We start from the raw sequence: 14,089 nt of genomic DNA, 5'->3' as shown, positions 1-14,089 counted from the left end.
TACATCATCCCTGCCTGATCAATGTAGGTATAAATCTGCCACTGCTAGTACCCATTCCATCTACTTGAGAAGATTGCAATCTATAATGAGGAACATGAGATGTTAAGTGAATGAATCAAACGACTAAAAGTACTAAATGCAGTCCACCCACAGCACAAATAAGTTATTTCCAATTGAATGAACACTTCATGATAAAGGATTCATATCCTCAATAGCAGCAAAGTAAAATAACCTCACTTCCATTGCTGAGCAAACCAGTATGCTGGGATCATTCAATTGAGCTGTTGGGTATTGGAGGGACGAGCATCAAGGGCATTTCAAAGGGCTATGTATGGCTATGCATGGCTATTCTACCATCCCAGGCCCAGTCAAGGTTTGGCCACTGATCACATGCTTGGTGAAATCCTGTTATTTATGGTCCCACCAGGATGACGCATCCAACATGCTGCTGGCATTGAGGAATTTTTATCCCCACACCTTTGTGGTATTTTGGAAATTTACAGTGTTCAGGTAATTTACATGCTCTATACATTGACAGGTTGGAAAATTATACATTTGAACTTTAAACAGCAGCTTCTGTATATTATTATATCATATCTGTAAAGCAGCAGTTCAGTTTCTGATATCATTATTGCCATTAAAAAAACAAATTACTGAAAGCGTCATGATTTTAAAAGTCAATGTTAATGTGCAGTCAGGACTGTCGCATGAAGCAACACCAGCTTACACAGCAATGTATAATTATACACACATACATTTATGTTATATGCATGTTATGCATATTTTATACATCTGCCGCTCCATCCCCTTGTTCTCTTTTAAGACCCTCTTTAAATTCCACCTCTTTGACCAAGGCTTTGGACAGGAGGATTCCCTGTTCTCCTTTGAGGAAAGTCATGGGAAGTTAAACGGTACACCATTTCTTTGAGGGAGAAGAACCAACATGAAGACTGTGTTTTGTTATCAATCCCTGTATGTTATTTGTGCTAAAATACCTAACCTTCTACTCTTACGAGATGCTTTGGCATTTGCAAGGCTAATTGAGATAGTTGACTGATGGACTTTTTGGAATTCAATGGAGGTCTCCCAGGAAGTATCTTCTAGTCTATATTTGCATTTAGGGAAACCTGATATGGATGACTGATGAGAAATAAAAGTATAATGAAAACTGCCTGGATAGTGGCATTGATTTAATTCATAAGGTAATGGAATTGAACCTCTTCCTGTTCATCTAGGCCAATGTATGGGCACAATTAATTACTCCTTGGATTTTAGCAAAATCAAATATCTGTTGGAATTGGATATGACTATTATGCTACAGTTGGGTTCAGGGGAACAGACAGAAATGTTGATTTTCCTAAATTAAGCATCAAGCTGACTGATTCTTCAAATATGTTCTGTGCTTGCCTAATTCAAAGCACTTGAGATAAGTATATAATCCCTACCACTGACCCCTCTAAGATCAGCTAGCAACATAAATCAAGGATTAAACCATGAGGAATTCTAGTCTGTACAATTAAATCAAATGTTTGTGGAGCCTTGTTTTGGAAGTTTATTGTAGCTCTGCGTTTCTCATGAATCATACAAATTTCTACCACAATATGGCAAGCATAACTAAGTATATTTTCATTTTCTTCATATCTATTCAAGAAAAATGGTTGAGAATTATTGTTGCCACTTTCTCACCTCTTTATATTGCCCAAGAATATCCCAATGATCTCCCGAGGGTGAGGAAGTAGCTGCAAGTCTGGGGCAGCTATGCATATAGGGTGGGGAGCCTTGTCAGGACCTTCTATTTTCCTGCAAGTGCACATCATTGAGAAATGTTCCCAGAAGTTAGGTCTTACACCTGGGCCAACTCAGATTGGAGGATTTGAGAAGGCCATTAGGAAGGCCTTGCAGCCTAAAGATAAATAAATGGAATCTTTATTTCTTGATTCTGAAAATCTTTGGGTTAGGGCCTTGTGGCTACTATTTTTGGACAACAATTAGAAGGTGTTCTATTCAGCAGCCTGTACTGTCAGAACTCTCAGGCTGCAAAACACTGAGCCGGTGGGAGTGACCATCATCTGAAAACCCAGTAGCAAAACCTTGCTCCTCATCTGAGGTGTGGTGATCATCTGGTTACATCATTACCAGTCAGCTTTCTCTGTCAAAGGGAAAGTCACCATAAAGTCACGGTAAAGTCACCATAGTCCCTCAAAAGGGGAAAGCCAAAGGGCTTTGCCAAAGCCAAAGGGCTTTCCCCTTTTGAGGGACTATGGTGACTTTACCGTGGCAGGTTCAAGTTAGATCAGGCAGAATGCACTTGGCTGAGGCACAGAAAGGGTTGGCACAGGCAGATCTATATTCAAGTTAGCCTAGGTAAAGGTAAAGTCACCATAGTCCCAGATGATCATAGGCAGCTTTCCCCTTTGAGGGGGAGAGCTGACTGGTGATGATTTAACCAGAGGATCACCACACCTCAGATGAGGAGCAAGGTTGAGAAGGCTGGGCCTTCATAAATAACCTCAGCCAGTACGGGAATTGAACTTGTGCTGTTGGTATCACTCTGCATCACTAACCTGCTGTCCAGCCAACTGAGCTAACCCAGCCCCCAATTAAGTCACACTTACTCTATTTGTTAGTTGAAAGACAAAACTGTACAAAACTTATTAATAGACAGCACATTTTCAGGTGGCAGATTTGAAAAAAACAAACTCACAGGATCGTTTTTATAAGGATCTGCAGTGTCTCGTGCTGGTTCATTTGGTAACCAGTTAGAATATTTCACAGGCCTCCCATTCACCCAACGTTCAAAATTATCACTGTGCAGTCCTATCCAAACACTAGTTGATCTATCCAGGAGTTGAATTGTTAAAAATGCTGTGAATTTAAAAAAAAGTGGAAACAGAATTGACTCAATCTCTGAGTAAAAATTTTGCTACTGATGGCCTAGTTCATAATTGTTGCTATACTTATGGGAAAATAAATCAAGTGTTAAAAACAATTAATACATGTCACTGGGCAATGAAGCAACAGCATTATCTTATCAGCCACCTGAGCAATGGCATCATTCTTTAATCGGGTATAGGGATGATTTTATTTTTCCCTGTCTGACCGGGACTGGGCAGGGGTTGAGGGGTAGGTTGTTCAAAATGGAGTCTTTTGCAGCACCATCCCATTCCTGCTGGAATCCTGCTATCATTTTGACTCCTAACTACAGGTTAGCTAGCTGAGACACCCGACAGAAGCAGGTAGGGCTATCACATATTTAAGCTACTAATAGGGGCTTCATTACACTAAATGAAACACAATTGCAATTTAATCCAGTCTCTGGATTGTCTTTCCTACATTTTTCCAGTTCGATTGATGGAAATATGGGCTGCTCATTAGGCCCTGGATTCTATTGGAAGGGAGGTGGGGTGAGCCTCGGATGAAATGAAGAAAGCATAGCTTCCAGATAAAGGTCATGGAGCCAACCTTCTAGATATATTCGTGGGGTCGGAGTGGATTGCCATCTTGCTCTACTGCCCTATCCCATCGGAAAGCTGGGCCATTGTGTTTATTATATAAGTGCAGGAACATGCAATTATATACGAGACAAAAATCTAAACATGCAAGATTTGTGTAAAATGTCCCATCAGCTATTTTAAGTTACCTTGTTCTATTTCATTTTCTATTGTAGCAAGTGTTCCGCCGTATATACTGCAGTACATTTGAGCAGAATACCAGTGCTTTAGCTGACTCCTATCCTTTGGGGCATACAGCAGGAAACACTGTTACAGAGGAAACAAAAGTCATGAGCAAAGTTTCCTTTATAGTGCGAGTTTTGGGTTACATTTCTACCGATAAACATGCTAAAACTCTGCCTACTTGTTATTTGCCTACAAAATAAGTGACTACATTTCACAAGAAATGAAATGTCTGCAAACTGCTTTGTAAAATCCTGAGAATGTGAAAGGCGTGAAACAAATGTACGTTGTAAGTTGTTTTTCTTCTGTTATTTGCAGATAAAAAATCAACCTAATATGATACAAAAATAACAGTATACAATTTTTTTTGTAATTCAATATACAGCTTATTACTTTCAATATATATTTTAATGTCTTTACTCCACCATTGGATACGTTTACTAGTGCTGCAACCAAAAAGGTATATCTGTCTTCTTAAAAGTATTCATTATGTAAAAATTCCAATGAAAGTTTTTTTTCTCTTTCTAAAATCACCTTATGTTCAAAATACAGCCAACCTTTTGGACACAAGAAGTCTGGGAGGTAGCTCTCAGCTTTGTGAATCTCTACCAGTGATATATTGTGACGTTTACAGATGAAAGGAAGAGACAGAAAGCACTTGCTATCACCCCAGCGCCCTGTCAGGATAGAAACATGTAAATAAACACTAGATTATAGTCCAAATGACGAGGACAACATTGCAATACAATGACAATACAAGAAAAATATGAAAATGCAGATTTTAATATACATTGTACAGTAGATCTAAAAACAGTTCCTTACTTATGCAAATTAATACATTTATAATAGTGCTTGCACCTTTCCAGGAATTATTTGATAAACTAATTGCTGTAATAAGCTTTAATTTTTATTGAAAATGTAGTGTGAAAATACATGGGGCGCGAATTTCCAGCCAAGACCGGAAATTCTCGCCCAAGGTCAACAGACCTTTATATGGTCCGCTGAATATTTTGTCCCACCCGCTACAATTCCTGCAAAGGGCGGGATGGGAAAATTCCTCTCACGGTGTCAACACAGTCAGTTTGCTATAAACATAAGGCACCTTCATGCTTGTCTCTTTATGACTCTTTCTATTCTATATTCTCAATTGCTATCCTATTTTCCCACTTATTTGCCTCACTTCATTTCCCAGAGCTAAACTCGGCAACATTTCTATCCTTGGGCTCCAAAGATATCAATCTGGGAAGCTGATGACCACTTTATAAAATGCATTCTTCAATTTGACCAGAGGCATTCTTTTTATCCCAGTCCATCATAGGACAGTTAAACTCATCCAATGCTATTATTGTCTTGTTTGTAAATAGCTCTCCAAACTGTCAGTAGATATGACCTGCTAATTGCTGCTGCTTGATGGTCGGTAATGCAGACTGATAATTGTGTCATTTCTCTTTCTAATCATATGTCTCAACAAAACTGTCAGGACATCCTTACATTCTAACAGTGTGAAAGAATTCTTCACGACACTGCAATTCCATCTCCTTTCTTCCTTTCCTATCTCTCTTGATAATCTTACTTGTAATATGAGGTTCATTGTTCTCTCCATATCTCAGCCACATGTCTGTTACAGCTAATTTATCATATTCCTCTACAGCTATTAATATTTCTCACTTTCCAATTTCATTTTGCATGCTTTGTTGATTTACCTATACCCCACTCAATCATGATTCCAAATATTTTGAAAGATTAGAACCATAGAACCACAGAAAGGTTACAGCACAAGAAGGCCATTCAGACCATTGTGTCTGTGCTGGCCAAAAAATAAAGAACTAGCCGTGCATTCTAATCCCACCTTCTAATACCTGGTCCATAGCCTTGCAAGTTACTGCACTTCAGGTGCAGATCCAGGTACCTTTTAAATGAATGGAGTGTTTTTGCTTCCACCACCAAACTAGGTAGACAATTCCAGACATCCACCACCCGCTGGGTGAAGAAGTTTTCCTTCATGTCCCCTCTAATCCTTCTACCAATCACTTTAAATCTATGCCCCCTGGTAGTGACTTCTCTGCTAGAGGAAACCAATCTTTCCTGTCTACTCTATCTAGGCTCCTTGTGATCACCTCAATCAGGTTACCCCTTAACCTCCTCTGTTCTAAGGAAAACAACCCTAGCCTATCCGATTTTTCCTATAGCTGCAATTTCAACATTCCAAACCCTGTCAATTTCCTTGTAAATCTCCTCTGCACTCTCTCAAGAGCAATTATGCCCTTCCTGTAATGTAGTAACCAGAACTGTGTGAGTGGCAGAACAAAGTGTGCAGAGGATGCTGAAAGTCTGCAAAGGGATATAGATAGTCTAAGTGAGTGAGCGAGGGTCTGGCAGATGGAGTACAATGTTGGTAAATGTGAGGTCATCCAATTTGGTAGGAATAACAGCAAAATGGACTATTATTTAAATGGTAAAAAATTTCAGAATGCTGCTGTGCAGAGGGACCTGGGTGTCCTTGTGCAAGAATCACAAGGAGTTGGTTTGCAGATGCAGCAGGTAATTAAGAAGGCAAATGGAATTTTGTCCTTCATTGATAGAGGGATGGAATTTAAAAACAGCGAGGCTATGTTACAGCTGTATAAGATGCTGGTGAGGCCACACCTGGAGTACTGTGTATAGTTTTGGTCTCCTTACTTGAGAAAGGATATACTGGCACTGGAGAGGGTGCAGGGGAGATTCACTAGGTTGATTCCAGAGTTGAGAGGGTTGGCTTATGAGGAGAGACTGAGTAGACTGGGGTTATACTCATTGGAATTTAGAGGAATGAGGGGAGATCTTATAGAAACATATAAGATTATGAAGGGAATAAATAAGATAGAAGCAGGGAAGTTGTTTCCATTGACGGGTGAAACGAGAACTAGGGAGCATAGCCTCAAAATAAGGGGAAGCAGATTTAGGACTGAGTTGAGGAGGAACTTCTTCACACAAAGGGTTGTGAATCTGTGGAATTCCCTGCCCAGTCAAGCAGTTGAGGCTACCTAATTGAATGTTTTTTAAGGCAAGGACAGATAAATTTTTGAACAGTAAAGGAATTAAGGGTTATGGTGAGCGGGCGGGTAAGTGGAGCTGAGTCCATGAAAAGATCAGCCATGATCTTATTGAATGGTGGAGCAGGCTCGAGGGGCCAGATGGCCTACACCTGCTCCTAGTTCTTATGTTCTTATGCAAAATTCCAACTGTCTATATGGATTTCAGTAAGGCATTTGACAAAGTCCCTCATGGCAGGTTGGTTAAGAACGTTAAGGCTCATGGGATACAAGGAGAGGTGGCTAGATGGGTAGAGAACTGGCTTGGCCACAGGAGACAGAGGGTAGCAGTCGAAGGGCCTTTTTCCGGCTGGAGGTCTGTGACCAATGGTGTTCCACAGGGCTCTGTACTGGGACCTCTGCTATTTGTGATATATATATAAATGATTTGGAAGAAGGTGTAACTGGTGTTATTAGCAAGTTTGCGGATGACACGAAGTTGGCTGGACTTGTGGATAGCAATGTACATTGTCGGACAATACAGCAGGATATAGATAGGCTGGAAAATTGGGCAGAGAAATGGCAGATGGAATTTAATCCAGATAAATGCGAAGTGATGCATTTTGGAAGAACTAACGTAGGGGGAAGTTATACAATAAATGGCAGAGCCATCAAGAGTATAGAAACACAGAGGGACCTAGGTGTGCAAGTCCACAAATCCTTGAAGGTGGCAGCACAGGTGGACAAGGTGGTGAAGAAGACATATGGTATGCTTGCCTTTATAGGACGGGGTATAGAGTATAAAAGCTGGAGTCTGATGTTGCAGCTGTATAGAACGCTGGTTAGGCCACATTTGGAGTACTGCATCCAGTTCTGGTCGCCGCACTACCAGAAGGACGTGAAGGCTTTAGAGAGAGTGCAGAGAAGGTTTACCAGGATGTTGCCTGGTATGGAGGGTCTTAGTTATGAGGAGAGATTGGGTAAACTGGGCTTGTTCTCCCTGGAAAGACGGAGAATGAGGGGAGACCTAATAGAGGTGTACAAAATTATGATGGGTATAGATAGGGTGAACAGTGGGGAGCTTTTTCCCAGGTCGGAGGTAACGATCACGAGGGGCCACGGGCTCAAGGTGAGAGGGGCGAGGTATAACTCAGACATCAGAGGGACGTTTTTTACACAGAGAGTGGCGGGGGCCTGGAATGCGCTGCCAAGTAGGGTGGTGGAGGCAGACACGCTGGCATCGTTTAAGACTCACCTGGATAGTCACATGAGCATTCTGGGAATGGAGGGATACAAACGAATGGTCTAGCTGGATCAATGAGCGGCACAGGCTTGGAGGGCCGAAGGGCCTGTTTCCTGTGCTGTACTGTTCTTTGTTCTTTGTGGCTTAACCAGTGTTTTATACAGTTCCAGCATTACCTCATCCAATAAAGGAAAGCATTCCATATGCTTTCTTTACCACCTGACCCAACTGTCCTGCCACCTTCAGGACATGCATTCCAAGGTCTCCCACTTCCAATATTTTCCCATAAATTGTGTATTTCCTTATTTTGTTTGTCCTCCCCAAATACATTACCTCACACTTCTCTGGATTGAATTCCATTCATTACTTTCCTATCCACTCAACCAAACCACTGATACAATTCTGGAATTGACAGTTATCCTCTTCACAATCAACTGCACGGCCATGTTTTGTGTCAACTGCATGGCTGCGGTTTTTAAGCTCATGTTTTCTGGTGAGATCTTGTTTTCTGATGATCCTCCCCATCCCTTGCTGGTGATGTAATGAAGTTCCCGCCTAGGAGGGTCAGGAATCTTATTTTAATAATTAACAGGCTTTCCCACTGTGTCATTCCCCACATTTTGAATTTCCCCTCTGTTGGCGAAGTTTCTAGCAGCTTTTTAAAAACATGAACCAGGTGAGGGAAACCTGCTGAGGGAACATAGATGAGTATAGCCCCCTGCTGCAGCCCCCCCCCCCCACAAACCCCCACCCCTGGGAAAGGGACATGCCTGGGCAGTAATTTGGCACTGCTGGAGAGTGGGGAGGGGTCTCTAGAAAGCTGCTTTAGGGGTGTTCTCCTAATCAGTTGGGGGTTCCCCTTGTGTGTGTGAGGTGTGTTTCCCTCGTGGGTGTTGAGGCCTCCTGTGAGAGGGTCTGCATAATCTGGAGGGAAAAGCCGGCAGTGCAGCCTGCAAGCTGCACATCGGTTTACTCACCTCAGCCAGCACTCTGTGCAGAGAATGAAAAGTTCCACCCCAAATTTCCCAATCATGCCACCCACGTTTAAGTGTGAATCATTGAATTATACAGCAAATAGCATGGGATCCAATACTGAGCCATGTGGAATGCCGCTAGAAATCACTTCCCATTTGCAGAAAGATCCATTGACCATTACCCTATGTTTCCTGTCACTGCACCACTTTTGGATCCAACTGTCCACCTTCCACTGTATCCCACGGGTATTTACTGTTCTAACCAGTCTGTCATGTGGGATCTTGTCAAATCTGACTAAAATCCATTTCCCATAGCTAAACTCAGTAACATTTCTTTCCTTGGGCTCCAAAGATATCAATCTAGGAAGCTGGTGACCACATTATAAAAAGCATTCTTCAATTTGACCAGAGGCATTCATTTTATCCCAGTCCATCATAGGACTGTTAAACTCATCCAATGCTGTTACTGTCTTGTTTGTAAATAGCTCTCCAAACTGTCAGTAGATCTGACCTGCTAATCGCTGCGGTTTGATGGTCAGTAATGCAGACTGATAATTGTCTCTTTCTCTTTTTAATCATGTATTTGTCTCAACAAAATTGTCAGGACATCCAACGTAGCCAACATCCACTACACTACCCTCATCAATCCTCCTTGATACTTCCTCAAAATATTTGATTATATTAGTGAGGCATGACCTTCCCATAAAACAACCATGCTGGCTATCTCTGATTAACCCAGTGACAGTTTATCAGTTTCTCAGAATTGATTCTAATAATTTTCCCACCACCAAGTCAAACTGACTGGCCTATAATTATTTGGCCGATCCCTCACATCCTTTTTAAATAATGGTACAATGTTTGTAGACGCTCAATCCTCCAGTACCTCGCTTGTATCCAATTAGTTTTTTCCCTGGTTTCCTCATTTAATGTTTCAAGACTGTTTACTCCTTCTACAATATTGTTTGTATCACTCATTGTCTCAAAGCCTATGTATCAAGGTAACTCAAGGTTTCCTCGCAACTGATTCGCTCTGCTACTCAAAGGTGGTCATCCCTTTTCCTTTTTCTACATTATCGCTGTGTCTGTAAACTTCTGAATACTGCCTCTTGGCTGACCACATCCTGCAAAATACAATTAATCCTCTCTGATGCTTTGGATTGTGACCAATTGCTACATGAGCACAGAAATTCTCTGCTCCAGAGACACACATTTCTGACAAATGTGCTGCCCCTGACACACTGGGGATCTGTGATAGAATAGCCTACATATTATTTTCCACACACCCTACAATGCTTGCCTTTGTTCTGTGTCTAATTTTCCAAGTTAAAATATAGACAGTGTTTGCCTGACCACCTAGCAACACCAAACTTTTGAACAATGTAAGCATTTTTTGTATGTATTTATTAAAAACAAGTGGGTGGGCCTTTCAACTTTGGCAGGGCATCAATGAATTTCAATACAAGCAAGTCACATATTGTTAGGAAGAATAAGGAAGCCACTTACAATTTGAATAGTAATTCTAAATGGGATGGAGAAACCAGGGATCCAGGGGCAGATACAGAAACTATTAACATAGTAACGCATGTTAATGAGGCCACTAGAATAAAATAAAGCACTGGGATTCATTTCTAGAGGGATACATTGAAAAGCAGAGAGGTTACGTCACATTTACAGAACCTTGGTTAGTGCACACTTGAGAAAAATGTGCACAGTTCTGGTCACCATATTATATAAAGGATATGGGGAGAAGGTACAAAGCTTTTCACACATGTTCTTCACAATGAGTCTCATGAGGTATGTTTTCAGGTGTGGGAGACAATAAAGGGATGTGGATAGGTCTAATATGATGTAGTAACGGGAGAAGGTTGTGCATGCTCTAGAATATTAGAATCTAGTGAAAATTATGGGAGTGACTGAGATGGAAATGCTTATAATTTTTTGATGAACTATTTAGTTTTGTTTTCAGACTCCAATGAAATGGATGGGTGATTGCCATGCTGGCTTAAGTTAGTTTTGGTTTCTGTCATACCCATCCTGATTCGTGTAACCTCAATTACACAGCATGTCAATTTGAGCAGAAGTTCAGAAATGATCCCATGTACAAAAGACGACAACCTTTTATAACAATATAGAAGACTTGCTCAACACCCACCTCATCTATATGTAGCCCACAACCCATGACTCTACCATCAGTGGCAGCCCCTTTGGTCATCTTGTTCTGCAGACCCTGGAATTCTCAATCCTTCTGCTTTGCAAACTCCCAAAGCCTTTTTAAAACCCAGTTCTTCGATAGCATCTTAAGACATTTCCCCTAAGAGGTCAGGTGAAGGGAAAATTAGAAATCTAAAGAGAAACGTCAGGGGAATAGAGTGTGATTTGGTGAATGACAAGCAGAATGAATCAGAAAGGAACAGAGAGTTTAACACTAACAGTGCCTCATTGAATCACCATGTAAAGAATAGTGGTTGAAAGAAAAACTTAAGGTTCTTTATCTGAACGCACAAAATATTCACAATTAGGCAGGTGAATTACCGACACAAATAGAGATAAATGGGTTTGACTTAATTGCCTTAACATGGTTAGCAGGCAATTGGAACAATGTAATATTCGTGGGGTGTTTAATTTTCATGTAGACTGGACAGATTAAATTGGAAAATTGGGTTGGGGGGGGGGTCGGGTGGAGAGGGAAGAGGAGGCAATGGCACAATGGTTTTGTCACTGGACTAGAAATCCAGAGACCTAGGGTAATGCTCTGGGGACCTGGGTTCAAATTCCACCACAGCAGATGGTGAAACTTGAATTCAATAAAAATCTGGAATTATGAGTCTTATGGTGACCATGAAACCATTGTCGATTGTCATAAAAATCATTCTGGCTCACTAACGTCCTTTAGGGAAGGAAATCTACTATCCTTACCTGGTCCGGCCTACATGCGGCTCCAAACCCACAACAATGTGGGTGACTCTTAAATGCCTCTGGAGTGGCCTAGCAAACCACTGAGTTCTGGGAAATTAGATATGGGCAATAAATGCTGGCCCAGTCAGTGATGCCCACATCCCATGGACAAATAAGAAAAAATCAGGAAGATAGTTTTGTAGAATGCTCTTGCAACAGGTTCCTCGAAAATACATTGTGGAACCAACTTGGGATAATTCAATCTTACATTGTGTAATGAGGCTAGGGTTAAATAACAACCTCAGAGTAAACGATCCTCTGGGAAAAAGTGATTATAATACCCTATTAAACTTGAAAGTAGCATCCTTCAATCACAAACAAAAATCTCAAACAAAGTCAATTTCATAGGAATTAAGGGAGAGCTGGCTAATGTGGATTGGGTAAGTAGACTAAAATACTTGGTGGTAAATAAATAGTGGGAACATTTAAAGAAAGGATTCAAAATTTTCAATAAAAATATGATCCACTAAAAAACAAAAAACATGATAAGATCTTTTTGTGGCTGACTAGGAAAGTTAGGATAACATGAAATAAAACAAAGAGGCTTATAATGTTGTAAAAGATAGTGCTAATCCTGAGGATTGGGAATGTGTTAGAAACCGGTAAAGGAGTCCAAAAAGCTGATAAAAAGGGAGAACAATAAAAATTGAGTATGAAAATTAATTGGCTAACAACAAAAACAGATTGTAAGAGTAAAAAAGAAGAGAGTAGCTAAAGGAAATGTTTTGCCCTTAGAGGTAAGGACAGTTGAAATTGTCATGGGACAGCATGTTGACATTGAATACATACTTTGTGTTTCTCTTCAAAGTAAAGTCTGAACCAGATATATACCAGATTATATATCAGATATAGAGGGTAATCCATATCTGATATAGATATTGGGACTAATTAAGTCCAAGGGACTAATTAAGTGAGAAACTTACTGTAACTAATATTAGCATAGAAAATTTATTTGAGAAATTTAAGGGACTAAAAACCATCAAATCCTTAGGGCATGATGGCCGGCATCGTAGCATTCTAAAAGAGGTAGCTAAAGAGACAATGGATATTATGGTTAAGATTTTATTAAATTCTCTTGATTTTAAAATGGTTCCAATGGACTAGAAGTTACTAATGTAACATCACTAGTTAAACAAGGAGAAAGAAAGAAAATAGGGAGCTGCAAGGCAGTCAGCCTGACATCATCATTGGGAAAGCACTAGAATCTATTATTAAGAAAATCTTATTTCACTTATAAAATGATGCTGTATTACATCAGACAGTCAAATTTGTTTTATGGAAGAGAAATCATGATTGTCAAATTTATTACTTGAAAACATAACTAATAGAGAAAGGGGAGCCAGTAGGTGGTATTCCAAAGGCATTCAATAAGGTATCATATAATACATTCATGTGCAAGCTATAGGCCCATGGAGTAGAGGGTGGTATATTAGGATTGAGTGAGGATTGGTTAACGGACAGAGAGCAGGGGTAAACAGGGCATTTTCAATTTGGGCAGGCTCTAACTGGCGGATTGCCACAAGGGTCAGTGCTAGGGTCTCAGGAATTTACAATTTATATTAGTGGTTTCGATAAAGAAATCAAGAGTAATATATTCAAGTTTGCCGCAAGACACGGCTAGGTAGGAATGAGGAGGAGACAAAGAGGCTGCAAAATGATGCAGACAGATTAAGTGAGTGGGCAACAAAGATGGCAATAGAGTATATTATGGGGAAGTGTCAGATTATTCAGTTTGCTAGGAAAAATAGAAAAGGGGTTATAAATCTTTGGAATTTTCTAATGCGAATACTCTACCATTGAGTATATTCAAATCTGAAATAGGCAGATTTTTGGTTTCTCAAGGAATCAAGGGAATAGGTGGGAAACTGGAGTTGAAGCAGAAGATCAGTTATGGGCTTACTGAATAGTAGAAGGTATTTGAGTAGCAATATGATCTACTCTTGCTTCTATTCCTTATGTTATAACACTGTCCTTACTCTTATTTAGGTCTGATTGTTACATTGGGAGGATATTCAAATTGATCTACAGGGTGTGGGGAGTGGAGAAGTGGGTGTTGAGACAAAGACTTGTGGGATATTTTTGAGTTACTGAGCAGCACAGGACTTGCACAAGTTGCTTAATAATGATTCTATATCAGATTCACATTATTTATGGAAATTATAGAGAATGTTATTACGCTGTGGTGACAATCAGATGAAAGTGTGCGAATGACTATTGTTACATTTTTAATTT

The 14,089-nt window shown here is 40.3% G+C and overlaps 1 protein-coding gene across 1 annotated transcript in view; it reads right to left on the bottom strand.

Moving 5' to 3' along the window:
* pla2r1 (phospholipase A2 receptor 1) overlaps positions 1-14,089 on the bottom strand; it is a 127,903-nt gene that overhangs the window by 22,223 nt on the left and 91,591 nt on the right. The window contains exons 20-22 of the mRNA XM_078228257.1: positions 4,209-4,351; positions 3,641-3,758; positions 2,705-2,865 (exon numbers count right to left, since the gene is read on the bottom strand). Coding sequence (XP_078084383.1) covers positions 2,705-2,865; positions 3,641-3,758; positions 4,209-4,351 — 422 coding nt within the window. The remainder of the gene's footprint in view (positions 1-2,704; positions 2,866-3,640; positions 3,759-4,208; positions 4,352-14,089) is intronic.

Source organism: Mustelus asterias, chromosome 14, assembly GCF_964213995.1.
Source record: "Mustelus asterias chromosome 14, sMusAst1.hap1.1, whole genome shotgun sequence".
Taxonomy (NCBI): Eukaryota; Metazoa; Chordata; class Chondrichthyes; order Carcharhiniformes; family Triakidae; genus Mustelus; species Mustelus asterias.
This window is presented reverse-complemented; position numbering and strand designations above follow the sequence as displayed.